This window comes from Balaenoptera borealis, assembly GCF_965194805.1.
Source record: "Balaenoptera borealis genome assembly, chromosome: 3".
Taxonomy (NCBI): Eukaryota; Metazoa; Chordata; class Mammalia; order Artiodactyla; family Balaenopteridae; genus Balaenoptera; species Balaenoptera borealis.
In genome coordinates, this window is record NC_138866.1 from 14,141,192 (window position 1) to 14,164,391 (window position 23,200).

At 42.7% G+C, this 23,200-nt stretch overlaps 1 protein-coding gene and 1 long non-coding RNA gene across 3 annotated transcripts in view; one reads left to right on the top strand and one right to left on the bottom strand.

Moving 5' to 3' along the window:
• EFCAB11 (EF-hand calcium binding domain 11) overlaps positions 1-18,012 on the top strand; it is a 229,403-nt gene extending 211,391 nt beyond the window's left edge. Inside the window, exon 8 of one of the 2 annotated variants that reach the window (XM_082383767.1) lies at positions 12,911-18,012. In XM_082383767.1, coding sequence (XP_082239893.1) covers positions 12,911-13,037 — 127 coding nt within the window. In that variant the 3' untranslated portion in view covers positions 13,038-18,012. Of the gene's footprint in view, positions 1-1,733; positions 1,792-12,910 lie in introns of those variants that run through there. The other variant, XM_082383744.1, reaches the window with a different exon arrangement.
• Positions 1-23,200, bottom strand: part of LOC309624946 — a 436,224-nt gene that overhangs the window by 124,119 nt on the left and 288,905 nt on the right. The window lies entirely within an intron of this gene.

Consider the following 23,200-nt stretch of genomic DNA (forward strand, 5'->3'; position numbering starts at 1 on the left):
AACTTTTAAGGCTCCTACTATAGCCATGTTTTGAATATTAAAAGTGAGATTTCATATCAAATAAGGTACATTCCTGCCCTCCAACAGCTGACAAGCAGCGGCTGACAGGTTGGGATTCTTTCTGGTGCTTCAGAAAAGGACAATGTTTGTGTGGCACTGATCCCCATCTCTTCCCAGTTCTGAGAGCAGCACAGGCTCTGGAACCAGCCTACCTAGGGCTTGAATCCCAGCTCTGCCACTCACAAGCGTCAGACCTGGGTAAGTTATTTGTCCTCTGCAAGCCTCATTTTTCTGCTCCAAAATGGAAATCCTAAAAGAGCCTACCTAATCTGACCATCAATGAGGATTAAATAAATTAAGATTTGTAAAGTGTCTACAACAAGGCCTGGCACATAGTAAGGACTCAATCCATTTTTGTTATTATCATAAATGCCTGGACTTCCTGCCTAGAAATCATTATCTGTGTGACTGCTATGTGCAGGGCAATACCCTAGCTGCTGCAGGGAGACCCAGAGGTGGGCACTGCATTCTAGCAGGTAGATATAATCTGTACACAGATAACCGTCTGTAAGGAGGATATGCTCAAGCCTACAGGCCGGCTGCAGAAAGCTAGCATTTGTTATCTATTGCTGCATAATCAGTTGCCACAGACTTAGTGGCTTGAAATAACATATGCGTCTTATCTCACAGCTCTTATGGGTTAGGGATCTGGGATTGGTTTAGCCTGATACTATCTTCAGGGTCTCTCACAGGCTGCTGTCAAGGTATTGGCCAGGGCTGTGTTCTCATCTGAAGGCTCAACCCAGAAAGAATCCTAAGCTTATGCTGGTAGAATTCAGTTCCTTGAGGGCTATTGTACTGAGGGCCTCAGATCACTTTGCTGGCTGTTGGCCAGCACGTTGGAGGCCTCCACCACTTCCTTGCCATGTGGGCCTCTCCAACATGGCAGCTTGCTTTATCAAGACATGCAACCCAAACATGCAGTAGAGAGAGTGTACTAGCAAGATGGAAGTCATAATCTTATGTAGCCTAATCACAGAAGGCAATAATCTGCTCAGGGCAGTGAGGGAAGCAAAAGTCTCCATAGCACCCATCTCTCTGATGCTCTGAACATCCATGCACTGTGCCCCCCATCAACACACATGGGGACCCAACCTCTCTGTGTCTCCCTACCAGTTTCTTCAGAGTTAGATTCTGGGAGAAGGCAGAAGCTCAACTTAGTTTACCATCTTGTCAGCAACCATAAGCTCTATGTCAGTTTTCCATATGTGAATCTTAGCTCCTTTAGCAATTGTGGCTCTCTGTCTAAATCCCTGTAAGTTCCCATTATTGGTTCAGTGTGCCCACCCCCCAGTTTCTACAGGCTCCAAAGAGTTCATATCTATAACTTTCTTCAGAGCACTACCCTGGATCCCCTGGAACCACTTCATTCAGATGCTTCCAGAACCAAAACAACCTGGGAAATTACAAATCCCCATTTTGGCCTGTAGCTAATGACTGACTGGTGCAGAAGTATTAAAACCTAGCTCCCTTACTTTCAGGCAGGATAAACTCTGCTGGGCAGTTTATTCTCAAAAGCTCCTCAGGGGTTCAAGTTGAGTCTGGAACCTTACTTGAAATCACAACCTTGCCTGGCTAATTTTTGTTCCCTATTCTGCTTTTCCTACTCCCTTTCTAATTTCTCTTGGGGCAACTTGCTTAATAAATTATTTACACACAAACCCTTTCCTCAGGGTCTGCATCTGGGGAACCTGCCTAAAACAGATGGTGTCATAAATAGTCCCAGGAAGCTGACTTTAAGAAAGGGATTCTGGATACAGCTCATTCACCAGCAAGATGAAAATGGAGATTCCCATCTCTGGTGGTAGGTGGCATTCTGTATTTTTTTTTCTGTGTTTGTTAGAAAATCAGCGTATCTTTATTTTATACAAAAGAAAATTGCATATAATAATTTATCTCATTTTACTTACATTTAAGGACATACATATTGATACAAACAAACCTCTAAGTAGTAGTTTATGATGAAGCATCAAGAAAGCAGAATAGGGACTTCCCTAGTGGTCCAGCGGTAAGGAATCCGCCTTACAATGCAGGGGATGTGGGTTAGATCCCTGGTCAGGGAACTAAGAAACTAAGATCCCACATGCCACAGGGCAACTAAGCCCGCGCACCACAACTACTGAGCTCGCGCGCCTCAAGGAGAGAGCCTGCACACCACAACTACAGAGCCCACACGCCCTGGAGCCTGTGTGCCACAACTAGAGAAGAGAAAACCCGCACACCACAACTAGAGAGAAGCCCGCCTGCCACAACTAAGACCCGACACAGCCAAAAATAAATAAAATAAATAATAAATAAACCTCTTTTTAAAAAAATGGACAAAAGCACCTTTATCTTAAAAAAAAGAGGAAAGCAGAATATTTTTTATGTACCAAGCATTAGTTGTGGCATCCTATATCTTTGTATCATTAAAGTTACTAAGACTTTCACTCTTGGTGAGCTGTGATGGCATACAGCTGAAAGGAGCTGCACTGGCTTGTGCAATGTCTCTAGCTTTTGAGAAATAGAGGAAATAACAACTACAAGGACTATGTAATTGGGTGGAATTGGGCTTGAGCAGGTCCAGAACACATGAGTAAATTGCACAAAGTAGGGACCCAGACTCTGTGTTATCCACCAACCAAGACATCTTCATCAGCTCACACCTATGGCCTCATGGGGTATCCCCCATGACCAGCTGATAGAGGAAAGATCCCAAGTTTGGTTCACAGATGCGTTGACTCAGTATACTGGCACAAAGTGAAAATGGACAGCTGCACTATAGCCCCAGCCAGAGGTGGCTCTGAAGAGACCAATGAAGATAAATCGTTGTAATAGGCAGAGCTTTGGGCATTGCACCTGGTGATCCAATGCGTGTGGAGAGAGAGGTGGCCCAAGGTAAAGATACAGATAGACTTATGGGCAATGGACACTGGCTCCACAGGCTGGTCACGGGACTTGAAGGCACACAACTGGAAGATGGGGGGCAAGGAGGTTTGGGGAAAGAGGACCTATGGGAGTGAAGACCTTTGTATTGTACACTGATGCCCACCAGGGAGCACTGACTGCAGAAGAGGCATTAAGCAAACTGGTGGGCAGGATAACTCATCAATAGATGTCAGCCAGCATTTGTTGTTAGCTACCTCAGTTTTTGTCCTAAAGGCTCTTGTCCTAAAGGCTCATTTTTTAAAAAATTAATTAATTAATTAATTAATTAATTTATTCATGGCTGTGTTGGGTTTTCGTTTCTGTGCGAGGGCTTTCTCTAGTTGCGGCACGTGGGGGCCACTCTTCATCGCGGTGCGCGGGTAAAGGCTCATTTTGGTTACTGTTGCTACAGTAACAAAAATGGAGGCTGCACATGAGTCCAGAAGCCTGGGGCTCCTTCTCACTACAGCTGATCTAGCTGTTGCCACTGCTGAATGTCTGACCTGTCAGAGGTCGACTTTGAGTCCCCACTATAGGTCCATTCCTTGAAGAGACCAACCAGAGCCTTGATGGCAAGTTAATTATGCAGGACCCCTTTTACCCTAGCAATGGCAGCATTTTGTTCTGACTGATTGATACAAATTCATTGTATGAATTTGCCTTTCCTGACTGCAGTGCTTTGATAAGATCCACTACTTGAGGTCTCAGAAGGTCTGATTTATGGACACAGAATCTCACAAAACATTTTTTTGTCCCAAAGAGGTATGGTAATGGGCAAATGACTAGGGGATCCATGGATGCCACAACATACCACGCCATTCTAGCAGAATACATTGTAACCACCTTCTGAAGGCAGAGGAAGGCACTAACTTAGAAATGATACCCTGTGAGGTTGGGGCACCATCCTTCAGGATGCAGCGTGTGCCTTAAACCAAAAGCCATTATGTTGTGTTGTCTCCAGTGAGTTGAATGCATGGGTCTGGGAACCCAGGGGTGGAAAGAGGAGTAGCCTGGCTCACTGCCGCTCTCAGTGACCTGCTTGGGGAATCCATCCTTCCTGTCCTCACAACTCTAGGGCATTGGGTCTAGAGGTTCTAGTTCCCAGAGGGAGAATACTTCGCACTAAACCTAAAGCTACTGCTGTAGTCCTATTGTTTTGGACTCCATGTGAGCAAAGAAAGCTATGATCATACTGGCAGAGGTAACTGACCCCAATCATCATAAGAATGCAGGGCTGCTGTTACATGATGGGGGAGGAATGTGTTTGGCACTCAGCTGATTCACTGCGGTCTCTCTTGCCGAGTTTTAACTGAAAATAGGCAGTCGCGGCAACCACTGCCTGATAAAGACCTGGTAGCAAGGAGCTCGGATCCCTCAAGGATGAAGATTTGGGTCACTCCAGCAGGCAAACCCCTAGATCGGTAGAAGGGCTAGTTGAGGATGAGAGGAGTCTAGAATGGATGGTAGAGAAGAGAGATGATGGATGTTAGTTATAATCTTGGGACCAGTTGCAGCAGCCAGGGCTGTGGTTTGTCCCACTAGATTTGTGACCAATTAGAATCTTGAATAAGCTATGACAAGATGGAGACTTAATGTGAGAACATGTGAATCTGAGTGTTGCAAGGGGTGGACTGTAGTGGATGCTTCTGGTGCTCTGCCAGATCCCTTCAGAGACCCTTGACTGGTTCACTGTACACATCCCCCAGCTACTGGGTGCTTCCCTCCTAATGGCTCACACCTCCAACCTTCAGAGAACTACCTTAATCTACCAGAGCCACTTCACCCAGGCTCACTCTGGAATCAGAAGTGCTGGGTGTTATGTCCCCCACCCTCTCCAGGAAGGCCTGGAGCCAGTGACTGATTAGTGCAGGGGTATAAAAATCCAGCTCCCTTGCCTCAAGGTGGGATCAACTCACTGTGTAATTTGTGCTCCAGAGCTGCCTTTGGATCAAGCTGAGGCTGGTCAACTTGACCTTAAATTGCTGCCTTGCTTGTCTTCTTCTCCTGCCCTATTCTGTTTCCCTTACTAGTTTCTCCTGGAAGCATGTCCTTAATAAATTACTTGCAAAGAAATCCTTGACAAGACAGTTCCCTAGTAGCACACAAACTCTTTGTGGACAGACACTAATTAGGAAAAAAAAAAAAAAAAAATCTTTTAATCTCCCACCGTATGTAGCCCGGCATGGGATACCTACCAGGAGTTGATCTGGGTTTTGGCAAATTCTTTGGTTTAGACTCTCTTCCCTTAGTAAGAATCTGAGGATGCTAAGTGGCGATTGCATTAGTATATTACAGATGGGGACATCTGTAAATTATCAGTGATACATCGATGTAAAACACATGTCCCAGGTTTTTTGGACAACCCCGATTTCAGTTTTTAATCTCCCTGTCAGACCATTTCCAGACAGTGTGTCCCAATTGGTGTGGTGTTTGGATAGCAAAGGATAAAGTGCTAGCCAAGAGGCAGCTGAGGGAGAACACTTAAGCATTATAAAAAAGCAGGGACCTTGAAGTTAAGCAAGACCGGACCTCAAATCCTGGCTCCACCCCAACCAGCTCTGTGACCTTGGCCACATGTTGTTCATGTTCTAATGAAGTTAACTAGCTCCTACTTCTCAGAACTGAAAGTGAATTAATGTAGGCAAAATACTTAGCGTTGCTCCTTGACCTAGTAAAGCTCAAGAAATGGCTCCTTTCGGAAGGGGAAGAACGGCGGATACAGCGTCTTCAGTGGAGTCCGAGGACATCACTATCCTTATAGAGCCAGCCCGGGCAGAGGCAACGCCCAAGTGTTTTCATTCACTTTTCCTCCCAGGGCACAGGACACCCTACTTGCAAGGCAAAGGGAAAGAGGATGTCCTGCCGGCCGGAAGGCCAGGCCTCAAAGGAGAAAGGCCCTGACACCCTCGGCCACCACGTGGCTCCTCGACCGCCTCTCCGACCCTCCCCTACAGCCCTCTCGGCGGGGTTGAAGTAGGTGAAGGGTGGAAGCCGAGAGCCCACGCCGCGGAGGCTGACGCCCGCCGGCGGTTTCCTAGCAACACCCGCCCCGCCCCATCCCGCCCGGCCTGGCGCAGCGGCGCCGGGAAGCAGGGGTGGGGGGGGGGCGGGCCGCCGTTGCCATGGTAGCGCGTCTGCCGCGCCCGACGCCGTCGGCGCCGGAGGGAAACCAGGGTTCCGGGCCCCGCGTGGGCGGTCGGGAGGCGCCCATCCACCTCCGCGGCTCCAGCTCCGGCCTAGAGGGGACTAGGCGCTCGCCCGGAGCCCAGGGGGACCCAAGCTGTCTGCAACCGTGGCCGGGGCGCAAGGTCGTTGGTCCCGACTCGCTCCCCCGCAACCTGAGCCAGCTAACGGCCTGGAGACTTTCCAGTCTGTCTCGTGGGGACGGAGTTGGTCGTCCGGGCTAGGTCTAGGCTGAATGAACTGTTGTGGTTTTGGAATCTCATCGCACCTTTTTTCCCCAGCAAGAGACACGTACACACACGGCCTAGCGTCCCGTGCTTTTCTCTCAAGTGTTTCACCTGAAGGATCTTTAATCTTGGGAAGAGAATATGCAGAAAACAGCGGCTTCCAAATCAGCCTTTTAAAAACAACCCTGCAAATAAGTATCATGTTTCACGAGGGCCATTTTAAACTGAAAATGCCCATGCCTGGAAGTGTAGTCTGGATTCTGGACTTGAATTTGCATTCTTCTAAATCCCTCTCTGCAGTGAGCTGCGTTTGGAGAATTCAGTTGTGGGGTGTTAAATTTAAACGTATACGCCCCTAGCTAGTATTCTGTGTTATGAATGCTCCGTTAAAGGACCCACTCACAAAGACAAAGCCACACGATTCTCACTCATTCTCTGGCTTGAGAGTATTTTTAACAGAGGCGGAGTCAGTCACGTGTTCGTGAGTTTAATCAAATGGACAAGGGATCTGAGCGAGAAAAGCTTGCTATGTAATGCGAAGACTGCATTAGGTACATAGAGATGCGTTCTCTTTGGATTTATTGGAATCAGAGCTTTTCAAATGGAATCTTCTCCTGCATATATTTTTTTCGATCTGCTGCAACTGGAAAATTTAAATCAAAATCCTATTTCTTATATTCATTTCTATGGTAAATGTGTCTAGGCTGAGATTATGCATTTTCTTGATCAACAAGCAAATGCGCAGCAATCACTGTGAATTGAGCACCTTGCTGATTGAGCAACACTTGAAGCTGGAGGCAAGAACGACCATAATCTCAGAATGAGAATCCTCCTCAGCGTATTTCACAAGCATGTTCACAGCTAACCTTTTCCCACTCTAAAGGATCATTCACTTGGAACTTCTTTATTCTTCATTTTGCCAGAATATTTAATCTCTCAGAAAGCCTCTTTCACATACTTTTTTGTTTGAAAATGTAATTGTAATTGGGCAAATGATCATATTATTTATATTTATATATGAATATGTGTGTTTGTATCTTTTCCCCCCAGTATCAAAACAGAACCTTTATTTTGCATTCGGAAAGCTAAATCAAGGATCTGAAAATAATAGTTTTATGTTTAGCACTAATTGGAGGGGAAAAAAAAGAATGTACAAAACTAGTATAGTAACAACTTTTTTGTGCGTAAGGCAAATTGCCGAGTGTGCTTCAGATTCGGAGGTTTAAATGTTAGAATGGTAGAAACAATATATTTTATAATAAAATATTAGCATTTGCAAAGATTAATTTTTCTTTGGTAATTTTCCTAGTATCTGATTCTTCATTCATTACCCTGAAGTTCTTTTCACAGAAGTTATTCATCAGTATGAGTTTAGACCAGCTTGATTGCAAGATATTGGTAAGGATCTGCACGTGCCTGGCATGGCAAATAGAACTGACCAGATCAGCTCTTTAACTGATTGGTTGTTCTCTCTAGGTAGGTAGAGGTTTGGTTATACCCATGAGTTAGCCCAAACTTCACTCCTTAGAATTCAATGACCGTTTTAGAGAGTTACTGCGTGCCCTACTTTATTAGGAATACATGAAAGTCGAGAACCTTACTAGATTTTCTGCATAATTTCCTAACGTGAAAATGATCTCCACATAGCCATTGCAGTTAGTTTCCATTATTACAAGGTTTCTACCTTATCATTTATGGTTATTGTTTCTTAGGAACCTAATATTTATCAAACACAGGATCCATTTTGCATGCTCACCTTTCCTCTTTTCCAAATAGTCAGTGACCTTAAGCTTTGAGCATCTTATTACTGGCTACCAGCCTCTTATTTAATCCTGCGCTAAACTTGATTTACTGCTTTATCTATACTACTTTAATCCTTTAGAGGCTTATCATAATACAGGCTCTTTATTTTATCATAAGAATAAACTAACCTTTCTCTACTTTTCCAGATTTCTCTGTTGTTGCTCATTTACCTGTGTACCTTTTTCCTTCTTTAAATATTCATGTTTCCCACTTTCATTATATGATGAAATAAACCAAAATGCTTACTTGTTACTACAGAAATGACTGTGTTACCACAAAGTGTTCTTTTTTTTTTTTCTGAAATGAATAGCCCAGTTTGCTTTTTTTTTTTTTTTTAAAGAAATTCACGTTCTTTTATTTATTTATTTATGACTGTGTTGAGTCTTCGTTTCTGTGCGAGGGCTTTCTCCAGCTAAGGCAAGTGGGGACCACTCTTCATCGCGGTGCGCGGGCCTCTCACCATCGCGGCCTCTCTTGCTGCGGAGCACAGGCTCCAGACGCGCAGGCTCAGTAATTGTGGCTCACGGGCCCAGTTGCTCCGTGGCATGTGGGATCTTCCCAGACCAGGGCTCGAACCCGTGTCCCCTGCATTGGCAGGCAGATTCTCAACCACTGCGCCATCAGGGAAGCCCACCACAAAGTGTTCTTGTTTAGTGCCTAATTAGTTAAGACATTAGTTCTTAATGTCTTAAGTTTAGATCTCCCAATCTCGGGAAAATATAAATGTATCTGTTGCTAGAAGATTCCCCCATCTTGAAATCTCAAGATATTTGTTCCCATCTAGCTGCAAGGTCACCTAATATTCTCAGATCATTCCGTGGGATTTGAAGAGGCAATGTAGTGTAGTAGTTAGGAGACTACTACACTGAACTCAGACTGGGATTCAAATCCTGGTTCTAACGCTTACTAGCTATGTGATATTTTGTTTTTTTAAAATTTATTTTATTTATTTTTTTATACAGCAGGTTCTTACTAGTCATCAATTTTATACACATCAGTGTATACATGTCAGCTATGTGATGTTAATCAAGTTTTTTTTAACCTCTCTAGGCCTCAGTTTCCTCATCTGTAAAATGGAGATAATAGCACTTAGTTCATTAAGTTTGGCAATTTTAAAGGATTAAACGACATAATTCTTGTAAAGCTCTTGGCACGCAATCAACACTCAGTGAATGATGTTAGTCAGCAGTGGCTGTGCTCATCATGATTATCATCTATATTAAAACATTGTTTCCACTGTCATCAATTAACTTAGGCTAAATTAGTTTATTAGATTAGACTATCCACAGATAGACAGGATTCTGACAGGACATAAAACAGACATTTTGACTAAAGAGGGGAGAGTATAAGGAGAAAAGTCCAGACACCTAGCAGGCTAGTATTGGCACCAGTGTTAACCTTGTTGACCTCAGTGGCTTCTTGGGCATGCTTGCTGGCAGAAACAGCCCAACCCAGAAGTGAACCTGGGATAGTGCCAGTGTGCCGTGAGAACCTAAATTATATCCAGAACTTTGCTTCAAGGAAGTCTGAAAACTGTGGCGTTCCCACCACCTCTGCAGTCGAGGAAGGCATATGAAAAGGAGGTTGGAGATAACCTATGACATCACTTCTAGGTGTTACCTAAAAATTGATACCCAGGAACTTATTTCCAAGAGAAGGACACGCATGGATTAAGAAAAAAAAATTATGTTTAACCAAATGGAAAGGTGTAAGGAATAGATGAATTAGGATATGGGGGTTAACAGACATGTACTAATACATATGAAATATATAATCACAAAATACCTATGGAATACCAAAAGAGGTCTACTCAACACTCTGTAATAACCTACATGGGAAAGGATCCAAAGATGAATAGATAGATACATAGACATAATAAACCGGATTCTGTACACCTAGAACAAGCACAACATTTTAATCTAATTTGCTCTGATAATAAATAAAAATTAAATTTAAAAAAAAAAAAGAAAAGGAGGTTGGAACCTTGTCCACTGCTCTTCCCAAACTTAAGCTTCCAAATTATAGCAATAACGGGAATTCCCTGGAGGTACAGTGGTTAGGACTCTGGGCTCTCACTGCTGGGGGCCTGGATTCAATCCCGGGTCGGGGAACTAAGATCCCACAAGCCGCACAGTGCGGCCAAAAACAACAACAACAACAACAACAAAAAAACCCAAAGAAACAAAAAACAAATGATAGCAATAACAACAGGTCCTCCCTAACATGGAGATGCACTTGCCCTCCCCACAAAGGGAGACCAGCACTTCCCTGTATCTACGTGGGGAATGTTCATCTTCTCTTAAGTCCAGTCACAATCCAGGCGTGATGTTCCACAACCTATGGGCTGAACTGTAAAGTTAATCATGCCCCCCAAACCCTTTATAAAACATTAGGGACAAAGGGGAGGGGGAAAAAAATGAAAGCGGTTAATGTATGTAAATGATACATAAAGAGCAAGAAAATACCATGATCCCTACTACGAGCCTCAGTTTTGCTGTGGTGCACAGGTCCAGAGCTGGTAGCCACAGTCTCCTTCCTCTGCGACCTGCTGCGTGGAGTCTCTGCTCCCCGTAGGTTTGCTCAGACTTCTTTGCCCGGTGGCATGATCTAAACCTTCCTTTCCCAGGCGTCTGAGTTCTAGGGTTGTGGACGTCTTCTCTAACTTTTGCGCCTGGGTGTGGAAGTCCTAGGAGGCGCTCCAGAGCAGCTACTGGCCCTCGCCGTGCAGCAGCGACCTGCATTCTCCCTGATAGTCAGGAGCCCAGTGATGACCAGGTGGGAGCCTCAACTTCCAGCCCAGTGAAAGCGTGCGTTCCCCGATGGAGGAGCCCACAAACCTCCAATTGCACGAGAACTCCGAGTCACAGTGAGGCGAATAAAAGCTCTTACATAGCACCAGGTTTAGTAAAGAGAGGGGCCGTTCTCTTTTCCACCCCTTGGTTTCCAGATCTGTGAGACCCGCCTGTGGGTGCATCAACACCACCTAAGAGCACCTGTTTTGGAGCGTATGTCACACCGAGAAGGGAAGCACCTCGCGAGGTGCGGCTCAGCTGTGTCCCCTGGCCGTTCCTCTCTGCGTGGCAGCCTTCTGAGTGATGGGCACATAGGTAGGTCAGTGAGTCCCATGAAGGTCAGCCACCTGCTTTTTTCTGGCAGTGACATTCGTTTCTTGGTCAGAAATAATGTCCTGTGGAATATTGTGAGAGTGAATAATGCATTTGATGCGGCCATAAATGGCATTGCTGGCAGAAGCATGGCAGGCGGAGAAGGCGAATCCAAACCGAAATAGTCCAGTGAGGACAAATTGTCGCCCCCTCCATGATGGAGGAGGTCAGTTGTATGAAAGCTGCCGCCAGGCGGTATGGTGTGGCACCGGGGGCTCAGCGTTAGTCCGCTGTTAGTAAGGTGGCCCTCAGCGGTGCGAGGTATCCGGATGCGCCTTGATACACGGAAGCCCCTATGACCGAGCCCAGGTGTGACCCCAGCCTTGCTTTTTGGCTGCTTTCTGGGCAGTCTGGGGTGGCTGAGGAAAGCCGCTGACCCACAGGCACTGAACAAGGCATCTTATCTTCCTTATCATTTGGGTTCACGCCCAAATGCAGTGCAGCCCTTTGGCGAGCAAACCTGTGGGATGCATCACACTCTGGGTTTATTCCAGGAGGGCTCTACACATCCCTATTCTCCAGACCACCATGTCACCAATCACCTCTTTTTGTTTCCAAGTCCCTAAATAAACCCATGCTTTTGATCATCTCTCTTTCCGTACAAACTGAACAACCGGATGAATCATGTGAAGTTCTAACCACTGGGAAGATTGCTGTTCCCCACCTCTGAGTCTGTAATGCTGGCACAATCCCTTAACAGTGGGGCTTGCCTGTTAGCCAGAAGCATCCATGAGCCAGGTTCAGGTTTTTTCTCTCTTTACCTTTAAACAAATTCTTTTCTTAGGGAGCTCCTCATGAGGGTTTACGTGTGGAAGGGAGACAAGCAACAAGGGCAGGCACTGTGGGAGTGAGAGCCAACCGCTCGAGCTCCTTGGACCAGCTGAACCTGCACAGGCTCCCATAGTATCCCATAGACCGTAGTATCCCATAGACCATAGTATCCCATAGACCACTTCCACTTCCGCCAGCTTTGTGGGTGAGTGGATCCATGCAGCACCCACTTCATGATGGGAAGACAGGTCACAGGATCACTTGGTTTTCCATTGTCAAGCATTCAGCAAACTGAGAGCTGTTTCTTAATAGTTCTTTGCAAAGAAGATGCGGCTTTAGTTTCAAAATATCAAAATCCTATGCTGTGACCTTCCCACTGGGGCTCATCACAGGCTCCAGAGAGCACTCTGACCTGTCATAGATGCTCTGCCCACCATTAGATGCTCTGCATCATAAGAACCAAATTGCAGAACTGCTTGCTTTGGATCAGCTTGAGATCTTTCTCTTGCTCTCTCTCTCTCCCACTCAAAACTGACTGCCCTACAGCTTACTTGGTACATGGATCAGTCACCTTAATACCGTGTAGATTGCTTCCTTCAGACTCATCTGTTATGGCCATGGTCTGGAAGGCTACCATATTCAGGGAGTGACCACAGTCAAGAATCTTTCACTAGACCCAGCTCCAAACCATTGTGGTCCGCTGAAAACTCTCATAGAAAAACAAAATGCCTCCGTGCCCATGCTTTCCAGAAGAAACAGCAGAAGCAGGACCTCTGCCTCGTTTTTGTCTTCCAGATTTTACCTGAGTGCTGAACCTACGTTACAGCCACCATGCCAATGTCAAGAGAATTCAGGAAAGATAGTTTTAGCCTTCCAGTGTCTGCTGTCAAGCCTATGGACGTGGACTCTGTCCGTGGATTGAATTGTGTCCCCCACAAAATTCATATGCTGAATTCCTAACCCTCACTACCTCAGAATGTGACCTTATTTGGAAATAGGCTTGTTGCAGGTATAGTTGGTTAACTTAAGATGAGGTCATTAGAGTGGGCACTAATGCAATATGACTGAAGTCCTTATAAAAGAGGAGAAATTTGAACACAAAGACATACATACACACATGGAGAATGTCATATGAAGCTGAAGGCAGAGATCAGGGTTATGCTTCCACAAGCCAAGGAATAACAAAGATTTCCAGCAACCACCAGAAGCTAGAGGACAGTCCTGGAACAGATCCTTTCGTTACAGCCCTCAGAAGGAGCCAACCCTGCCTGCTGACACCTTGATTTTGGATTTCTAGCCTCCAAAACTGAGAGACAATTAATTTCTGTTGTTCAAGTCACCCAGTTTGTGGTATTTGGTTATGGCAGCCGTAGCAAACTAATATAGACTGTTGTGACCACCCCTACTGTAATGTATGGTGCCCTTGTCATGGCTCATAAATGGAGCTCAGCAAGTCCCATCACTGTTGCCAAGAAATGTCCAGTCCGTTATCTCCACTGCTATTACTGCAATGTCCATCATTGAGAAGGGAGGCCCCCAAACTATTTATAATGATGATATAATTATTTCCTTAATGAGTTGCCATATTTTAACTCTGAGACGATTTAGAATTAAGCATAGAAATATGTAAGAGGATCCAACCTTTAATATTTATATTTTATTTCAAGAAGGAATCTGTTCATATCTGTTAATTTTTAAGAGAATTTAAGCTCTTGGTTAAATAGGTCAGTCTTGTTATCTTAAATAGAAATTATAATTGATTTAGGCGCCTGACTTCTAATTGAAACTTTTCCACATTTATACAAAGTATTGAAACATTCAAGGGAACGTAATAGTTGTAGGATTACAGTAATGGTTATAAGTTGTATAAAAATAATATAAATATATGGTTATATTTACAAGATTCAGCATGGTTTACTAGATTTACAAGAATAATACAAACACTTGGAAAGTTGTTTGTTAAGATAGACACCTGAGTTACATTAAAAGGAAATCTAATACATCAAGTATATACCTGTAGTTTAAAATGTTTGATGGCATTTTAGCTGAATTTATAAAAGCCTCCTTAAAAGTGATTGTCAAGATTTACTAACTTTATATAAAGAATAATAAGATCTGTAAACTGAACCCAAGAGAGGGATTGGCAAACTTTCTGTAAAGGGCCAGTGGTAAATATCTTAGGCTTTGTGAGCTCTGTGGTCTCTGCTGCAACTACTCACCTCTGCCACTGTAGCACAAGAGCAACCATAGACAATGTGTAAATGAACAGGTGTGGCTGTGTTCCCATAAAGCTTTATTTTAAAAAGTAGGCAGCCTACCAGATTGGACCCACGGGCTATAGTTTGCCAACCTCTGACCTAAAAGATTGAAGAAATTTTTAATTTATAAGTTAATAGCTTGCTGTATAATTTCAGAGCTAGAGGGAATCTTAGAAACAATTCTGTTCAATCCTATAACTATTTACAAATGAGGTTATGGAGGATTTGATGGGCTACGTGACTTGTCCAAGAGTACATTATTAGAAGCACATTTATAACTTAATTCCATTATAAATTAAAGCACAAAACCAATAATGATGGAGTCTTTGTATTTGTAGAACCTATTTGGTGTGTATGTTCCAAACCTTCCACAAATAATGTGCAACTAGAAGGAGTAGATAAGTGCTTTACAGCTAAGAATACATACTATAGTCTTTTCAAAGTTTATTACAGTGAACCACTTGGAATCATAGGTGTAGGAAAAAAGATCACTCATTCCTTTGGGTTCTTTATTTTTCTCATTTGTACTATAATTCCTCTGTAGGTTTCCTAGGATTTATCGATAGAAGAAAGTAGTAAACAAATCAACTCCAACATCCTTTTTCAGTGTTTGTCCAGAGAGGGTTTGCCTGTTTTGTTTACTACTTTATTTTATTTAGTCTAATTAGCTCCCTGTAAGAAATACCACTGAGGAAGATTGTCTAAGGTATATGTTTTCATGCTGGCATTGAAAAGCATTAATAGAAGTTAAATGTGGAAATCCCAGCATGCTGAAATCAGTTTACAACTGTAAAATATAATTTCCTTCCAAGCCTTTTCAAATCTGGAAGGTTGAGAATGGCTCGTTAAACTCAAATATTTATGTCATTTTGATAGTATCAGAAAAAGGAACTTATTTTCATTTTTTCTTTTATCTTAGTCTTGTTACAGAGTTTACAACACAATCCACTAAAACTAGGTTTTCCTCAATTTGGGGGACAGGCGTCTCACACAGGCATGGCGCTTGTATGACCAGCATGGATTTATGGCGGTGGGGATCCTTCCTTTCTCACCGAATTGCCATCCAGTACTTTCTACGTGTATAGAATGCACTTATGTTTGTATGGTTTATTACACAATTGGTGTTATGCTTATACATTGTTGTGTAACCTGCTTTTGTCACTTAGTATGGATGTTTTCTCCGATGATGAAGTGTTCTTTTGCAGCCTGATATTTAATGGCCTCGTGATATTCCGTCAACCACATGAACCATCATTAATTTACCCACTCTATTGTTGGACATTTGTGTTTCCAATTTTTCACTATTATAAATGATGTTGTGATGAATATCCATGTACATAAATCTTTGTTCCCAGTTCTGATTATTTTTGTAAGATAAATGCCTAACTATGAAATTGCTGGTCCAAGGAATGTATTTGTAGAACTCTTTGTATATAAGGATCACGAATATACATTCTATTGGACTCCATATGCTGGGGAGTATGCTGTCAACATATTCTCATTTAATCCTCACAACAAATTCATGAGATAAGTACTATTAATATCCACATTTTTTTCAGAAGAAACTGAGGCCTGTGCCCAGGAAATGGTTAATACATGACAGTGGGTGGCAGACCTGGTGTTTGGGCCCAAGTCTGTCTGACTTTGAGACCAATATTCTTAATCACTACACTATATGGCCCCTTCCATATTGCCAGAATAGCTTCCCCCCAAAATTATTACAATCTAGATTTCTACCAGCAATATGTGCGTGTGCCTGCTTCCCTGTACTGTTGAGGATTCTTTGATTACAAGTGAAGCTGAACAAATTTTTTCATGTTTGTTGGCCGTTTGTGGATTGTCTATTCACGTCCTTTGCAAAGAATACATGTCTGAAAAATTTCCTTTTGAGATAGAGAGTCAGATGATCTGAATTCTAATCACAGCTCTATCCCTAATTAGCTATGCGACGTCAGGAAAAAAAATCACTGCAGAGTTCTGAGTCGCCATTTCCTCTTGTGGAAAACTAGATGATTAAATTAAATCATCTCATTGTCGTTCTCCAAAATTTTGTGATTCCATCCATCGGTCACCCATCCGCAGGCCGTCAGTGGGCAACATGGGAGGAGATAGGTAACCACCTATGCAGTGTATTTTCATTTATGTATTTAAGGAAGGGCCTCTAAATCATCTCTCCCATCCCCTGGTATTCAGGTGCCCGAAATCCCACCCTTCACTCCCTGGGGCTTTCATTCTTCATTTTCATTCATTCTTCTGCATCTCTCCTTCCTGCATGAAGGTTTCTTGTTCTTTGGCTTCAGTGGCATTCCTTTCTTATGGTTTGCTCCTTCTCAGATTCCTTCTCAGGTTTCTCCCCCTTTCCCCTAAAATGTTGGGATTCCCCAGGTTTGCCCTTGGCCCAGTGCCCTTTTAACTAGATCACTCTCAGCCACAATGATCCAGATGGGATTCCTTGCACACGCCATGACTCTTGCCTCTGAACCCTTGAACGTGTTCTCTTTGCCTGGGATGCTCTTAATCCTTTTCTTTCTAAACTGAGTCTGAGCGTGTCTTCTTCTGGGAAGCAGCCTGGCTAAAACATGATGCACGGGGCTGGAGTCAGTCAAGTCCAGGTTCTACCATGTACTCACCGTGCGACCTTGGGTAAATTATGTATCCTTCCTAACCTCCATTTCCTCATCTGCATGATGGGAGTAATGAAAGTATGTACCTCTCAAGATTGTAGTGAGAGGGCACTGAAATCATGCATGCAGAGCTTGGCCCACTATGCTTGATTTTTTTTTTTGAGCTTTCAAGCACCTCGTGCATACATCTATCTTAGCATTTAACATACTGCATTCTGAATATTCATCGTTTCATCTCCATTCATTAGCACTGTGTCTGGCACACGTAGGCTCCCAGCCACCGTTTGTTAAGGGAATAAGTGAATCACATTGTAAACACCTTTAGGAGGCTTTTTTTTGGTGGCTATTGTTTTTTTTTTTTAATTGTTATTATGGTTTGTTTCTTTCTTTGTTTCACTACAACCCTATCAGGAATGATTTCCAACCTGACATGTCAGGAAACAAAATTAATTCCCTAAAATAGATCTTCAGGGTTGGGGAACAAGGATGCCCAACCCAGAGAGACAGAATGGCACCAAATAAGGAAGTGAGACTGTATGGAAGACAAACTTTGTATCTTAGTGCTTTTGCTGTGGGTACTCTAAGAAGATCCCCTAATTCCCCTGCTTTTCTCCCTAATTCTAGCTGAAACTTTGGCCCTGTTAGTTCATCATCAATGGGCAGGTTCAAGTCTATCCATATACGGAGATACCTAATGTTACCTGTTTCTCCCTGAACATCTCAACACAACCTCAAAGAACAAATGAGCAATAAAATATCTCAAACCAGATATCATCGCTAAAATTTCTTTGAAAGTATGCATGTTTAGGAAACGGACTGCCTTGGAAGGTAGCCACAGGCTAGAGAGAGCAGAGAAAGAAAGGAGAAGAGTGTATGGGAATAGGCAGGCCGAAAGGCTTGTTGAAAACTGAGATGTCTTTGGGGGAAGAAAAATCAATATGGGCTATGAATCTTTTAGTATAGACTGATGGTGAAAAGCATCACAACAGTCTTTTTTTTTTTAAGCATTTAAAAATAATTATCCATGCCCATTAGCTGGTGTTTCTTTTTTTTTTTTTAATTAAAAATTTTTTTTTGAATGCATTGGGTCTTCATTGCTGTGCACAGGCTTTCTCTAGTTGTGGTGAGCGGGGGCTACTCTTCTTTGCCGTGCGTGGGCTTCTCATTGCGGTGGCTTCTCTTGTTGCGGAGCCCGGGCTCTAGGCGCACAGGCTTCAGTAGTTGTGGCTTGAGGGCTCTAGAGCACAGGCTCAGGAGTTGTGGCGCACTGGCTTAGTTGCTCCGTGGCATGTGGGATCTTCCCGGACCAGGGCTCGAACCCGTGTCCCCTGCATTGGCAGGCGGGTTCTTAACCACTGCACCACTAGGGAGGCCCCCTTACTTCTTTATGAACACACAGAATTGCATATTTTTGACATTGGATAAAAGTATTTTCAAAAATATTTTTCTTTTGCTACTTTCTAGTGTTTTCCTCTCCATCTTTATCCACTTTGGATGATTAATTTTAAAAAGGTAAAGAGAATGGATGTGGGAATAAGAGTTTGAAAGTGACAAAAGGAAACACACCTCTTTGCCTCTGGCTAGAATTCCTTCTTCTTCCCGATGTTATTAGCATCTACTCATCCGGAAGACCCGGCTCAAGCGCCAGGTCCTCTGAGAATTGCTCCCCGACTCTGCAATCTGTGTTAGACATGGCTCCTCTGAACTTCGGGAGCCCCTTCCAGCCTCCATCACATCATCTCCCCCCAGTAGACCACACTGTTCTCAATGACGAAAACTGGACCTTTCTTATCTCTATCCCCAGAGCAGTACCCAGCACGAAGTACACCTCAACCAATATTTGTTAAGGGAACAAATGAATGAATGAATGAGGGAATGAATGAATGAATGAATATCCAAAGAAGGAAAAGAAAAAGGTGCAGGTGGTAAGCAGGTTTCAGAAAGTAAGAAATAAGAGAACCAATACTTATTCAAACAATTTAAACACAGAGCAGTCTGAAATGAAATCTATTTTTCAGCCTCTGCTGACAGATCTGTTATACAGATTCTTGCCCAAAGTATGTCAATTCTCAGTAAACCACAGTCCCAGGAAATGAGGAAAACTGTGTAATGTGGAAGAGCTGAGAGCCACGTTCAAGCACAGTCATAACAATTTGATTTAAACACAGCAAAAGCTGTGTTTTCCAGAAATTTACTGCAGAAAAAAAAGTTCTAGAAAAAAATCTATTTCTGTTATTTTCAAGTGTAAATATTCAAATGAGTGCATTATCCCACACTGCAGCAGATACTTCTGAGTGATCTGTAGCAGTGGAAAAAACTTGGATGGCAAGGGCAAAGGCTGATATGCTTGGTGGTACTTTTAGCATCAAATGTTTTCTTTCTCCAAAATGTTTGCTCTACTGCCCCCTCTCCTAGAACTTAAAATACCCTTCATAAGAAAGCCAGTTTTTTGATGATGGCCATTCTGACTGGTGTGAGATGATATCGCATTGTAGTTTTGATTTGCATTTCTCTAATGATTAATGATGTTGAGCATTCTTTCATCTGTTTGTTGGCAATCTGTATATCTTCTTTGGAGAAAAGTCTATTTAGGTCTTCTGCCCATTTTTGGATTGGGTTGTTCGTTTTTTTGATATTGAGCTGCATGAGCTGCTTGTAAATTTTGGAGACTAATCCTTTGTCAATTGCTTCAGGTGCAAATATTTTCTCCCATTCTGAGGGTTGTCTTTTCGTCTTGTTTATGATTTTCTTTGCTGTGCAAAAGCTTTTAAGTTTCATTAGGTCCCATTTGTTTATTTTTGTTTTTATTTCCATTTCTCTAGGAGGTGGGTCAAAAAGGATCTTCCTGTGATTTATGTCATAAAGTGTTCTGCCTATGTTTTCCTCTAATTTTTTTATAGTGTCTGGCCTTACATTTAGGTCTTTAATCCATTTTGAGTTTATTTTTGTGTATGGTGTTAAGGAGTGTTTTAATTTCATTCTTTTACATGTAGCTGTCCAGTTTTCCCAGCACCACTTATTGAAGAGGCTGTCTTTTCTCCATTGTATATTCTTGCCTCCTTTATCAAAGATAAGGTGGCCATATGTGCGTGGGTTTATCTCTGGGCTTTCTATCCTGTTCCATTGATCTATATTTCTGTTTTTGTGCCAGTACCAAACTGTCTTGATTACTGTAGCTTTGTAGTATAGTCTGAAGTCAGGGAGCCTGATTCCTCCAGCTCCGTTTTTCTTTCTCAAGATTGCTTTGGCTATTCGGGGTCTTTTGTGTTTCCATACAAATTGTGAAATTTTTTGTTCTAGTTCTGTGAAAAATGCCAGTGGTAGTTTGATAGGGATTGCATTGAATGTGTACATTGCTTTGAGTAGTAGAGTCATTTTCACAATGTTGATTCTTCCAATCCAAGAACATGGTATATCTCTCCATCTATTTGTATCGTCTTTAATTTCTTCCAATCCAAGAACATGGTTGATTCTTCCAATCCAAGAACATGGTTTATCTCTCCATCTATTTATATCATCTTTAATTTCTTTCATCAGTGTCTTATAATTTTCCGCATACAGGTCTTTTGTCTCAATGCTGGAGAGGGTGTGGAGAAAAGGGAACCCTCATACACTGTTGGTGGGAATGTAAATTGATACAGCCACTATGGAGAACAGTATGGAGGTTCCTTAAAAAACTAAAAATAGAACTACCGTATGACCCAGCAATCTCACTACTGGGCATATACCCTGAGAAAACCATAATTCAAAAAGAGTCATGTACCACAATGTTCATTGCAGCTCTATTTACAATAGCCAGGACATGGAAGCAACCTAAGTGTCCATCGACAGATGAATGGATAAAGAAGGTGTGGCACATATATACAATGGAATATTTCAGCCATAAAAGAAACGAAATTGAGTTATTTGTAGTGAAGTGGATGGACCTAGAGTCTGTCATACAGAGGGAAGTAAGTCAGAAAGAGAAAAACAAATACCATATGCTAACACATATATATGGAATCTAAAAAAAAAAAAAGGTCATGAAGAACCTAGGGGCAAGACGGGAATAAAGACACAGACCTACTAGAGAATGGACTTGAGGACATGGGGAGGGGGAAGGGTATGCTGGGACAAAGTGAGAGAGTGGTAGGGTATATATGGACATATATACACTACCAAATATAAAATAGATAGCTAGTGGGAAGCAGTCGCCTAGCACAGGGAGATCAGCTCAGTGCTTTGTGACCAGCTAGAAGGGTGGGATAGGGAGGGTGCGAGGGAGGGAGACGCAAGAGGGAAGAGACATGGGGATATATGTATAACTGATTCACTTTATTATAAAGCAGAAACTAACACATCATTGTAAAGCAATCATACTCTAATAAAAATGTTAAAAAAAAAGCCAGTTTTTAGAAGGGTTGTCATTACATTTCTAGGAACTATTCAGTTCAACTGAAGTTCAATTACGTTAATTTTTATTAGCTAATAGGAGTAAGGCACTAACATACTCATTGTAATACATATCACCCTCGTACTGATTAAAGGGGAGCAGTTAAGTTTTGATAAAATAAAGTATATGAAAAAAAAAAGAAAAGTGAATGAAAGGCCTAATCCATCCTTCACACTGCTATTGGGATTTTCCTCCTAAAATACAGAGCTGATTGTCATAGCCCCAACTCAAATGCTTTTGATGACTCTATTTACTATGGAATAAATATCAAATTCCTTGATGTAAAAGATGTTTATCTGCCTTATCCAAACAAGAAGATCCCCTGCCCTGTCCTCACCTCACCCCAACTCTCCCACTTAAGAAGCAAATATCTAAAGCATGTTAACCAGGACAAGAGCACTGAGACCATACTGGTTGATTAGATATCCCTTCTTTAAAAATCTGAAAGAGTTCATAAAATCAGAGTGACGATCAAAAGGGATTTTTGAGAAATTTCTAAGCAAATACTGTGGCTGATCTCTAAATGAAATTACTGAACAGTATACTGACAAGCATCCATTGAAACGAAGCATATTACTAACATGACCTCCGGTGTTCTAAAATGCGACTATGGCTTTAACTGCCACCTCTCCTCAGCCAGCACCCTCTATGTACATGGTCATTGCTCCTTGCCGCTCATCATTGTCTGCAGTTCACTTCTGGAAACCTACCTATGTCCCCATGAGATTTGTCACCCCCTTGCTGAAATGCACCAGTTTGGTGACAGTGTTCAAACTCTTCTGTCTGCAGTTTCTCAGACCTCTGTCCTTAAAAGGCAGGCTTTCTCCCTCAACTACGGAGGATTCATCAACTACCATTAATATATCTCTATAATCTGCTCCCATTTTTTTTTTGTTTTTTGTTCTTGACTCTGGACAAACCCCAGGAGGCACTGAAACAGCAGGTTCTGCCTTACAGGATCCTGGGATAATGGATTTGGCTGAGACTTTGCTGTTTGATCATTTTATACCTACTGCACATGGGGTACATTAACAGACGTTCAAAGCTTGACTCCTCCTGCTATTCCTTCCCAATTCCCGTTACCCCCCTCTTTATCCAACTGCCCTTGGGTGCATCACGTGATCATTTTTGCTGTCACATTTGTATCTATAATGATAGCCACTTAGTGAGGGCTTATGTGCCATGAGCTTTCAGGAAGGCAACATGGGGTAGATTTAGACTGGGGTTTAAATGTGGGCTCTATCACCTAAGACTCTGATGACCTTGGGCAAGTCTTTCCAACCTTTGTATCTTTTAGACCTTGCATTTCCTATCTGCAAAACAGAAATAACAACTACCTCATGGTATTGGGATGTGTGTGTATATATATATATGATATAGGTATAGATATACAATTGCTCATCTCTTCCCTTCATGTTTAGTGTCTGCTTTTACTGTTTCTTCCTTTTTCTGGAATGCCATTTGCCTCCATCCTCCACCTGTCAAAACCCTACTCATATTTCAAAGCTCAGATAAAAGGCCACCTTTTCTAAGAAGGCTTCTCAGTTCTTGCAAGTCAATTGCCCATGGGTCCCCACAGTCCCTTTTTATAGGTTTTGTACCCTGTTTTTCCAGGGTACCCAGACTTGGCATAATGACAGAGCCATAACACCAGTCACAACAGCTTTCTTCCAGTCCTGTCCCTGCCTGCGATTGTAGGAACTTCTACATCCAACTCCCTTTGCCCAACTACTTCTTGCCTCAAGGAAGCATTTATAACCCCTCAGATGAC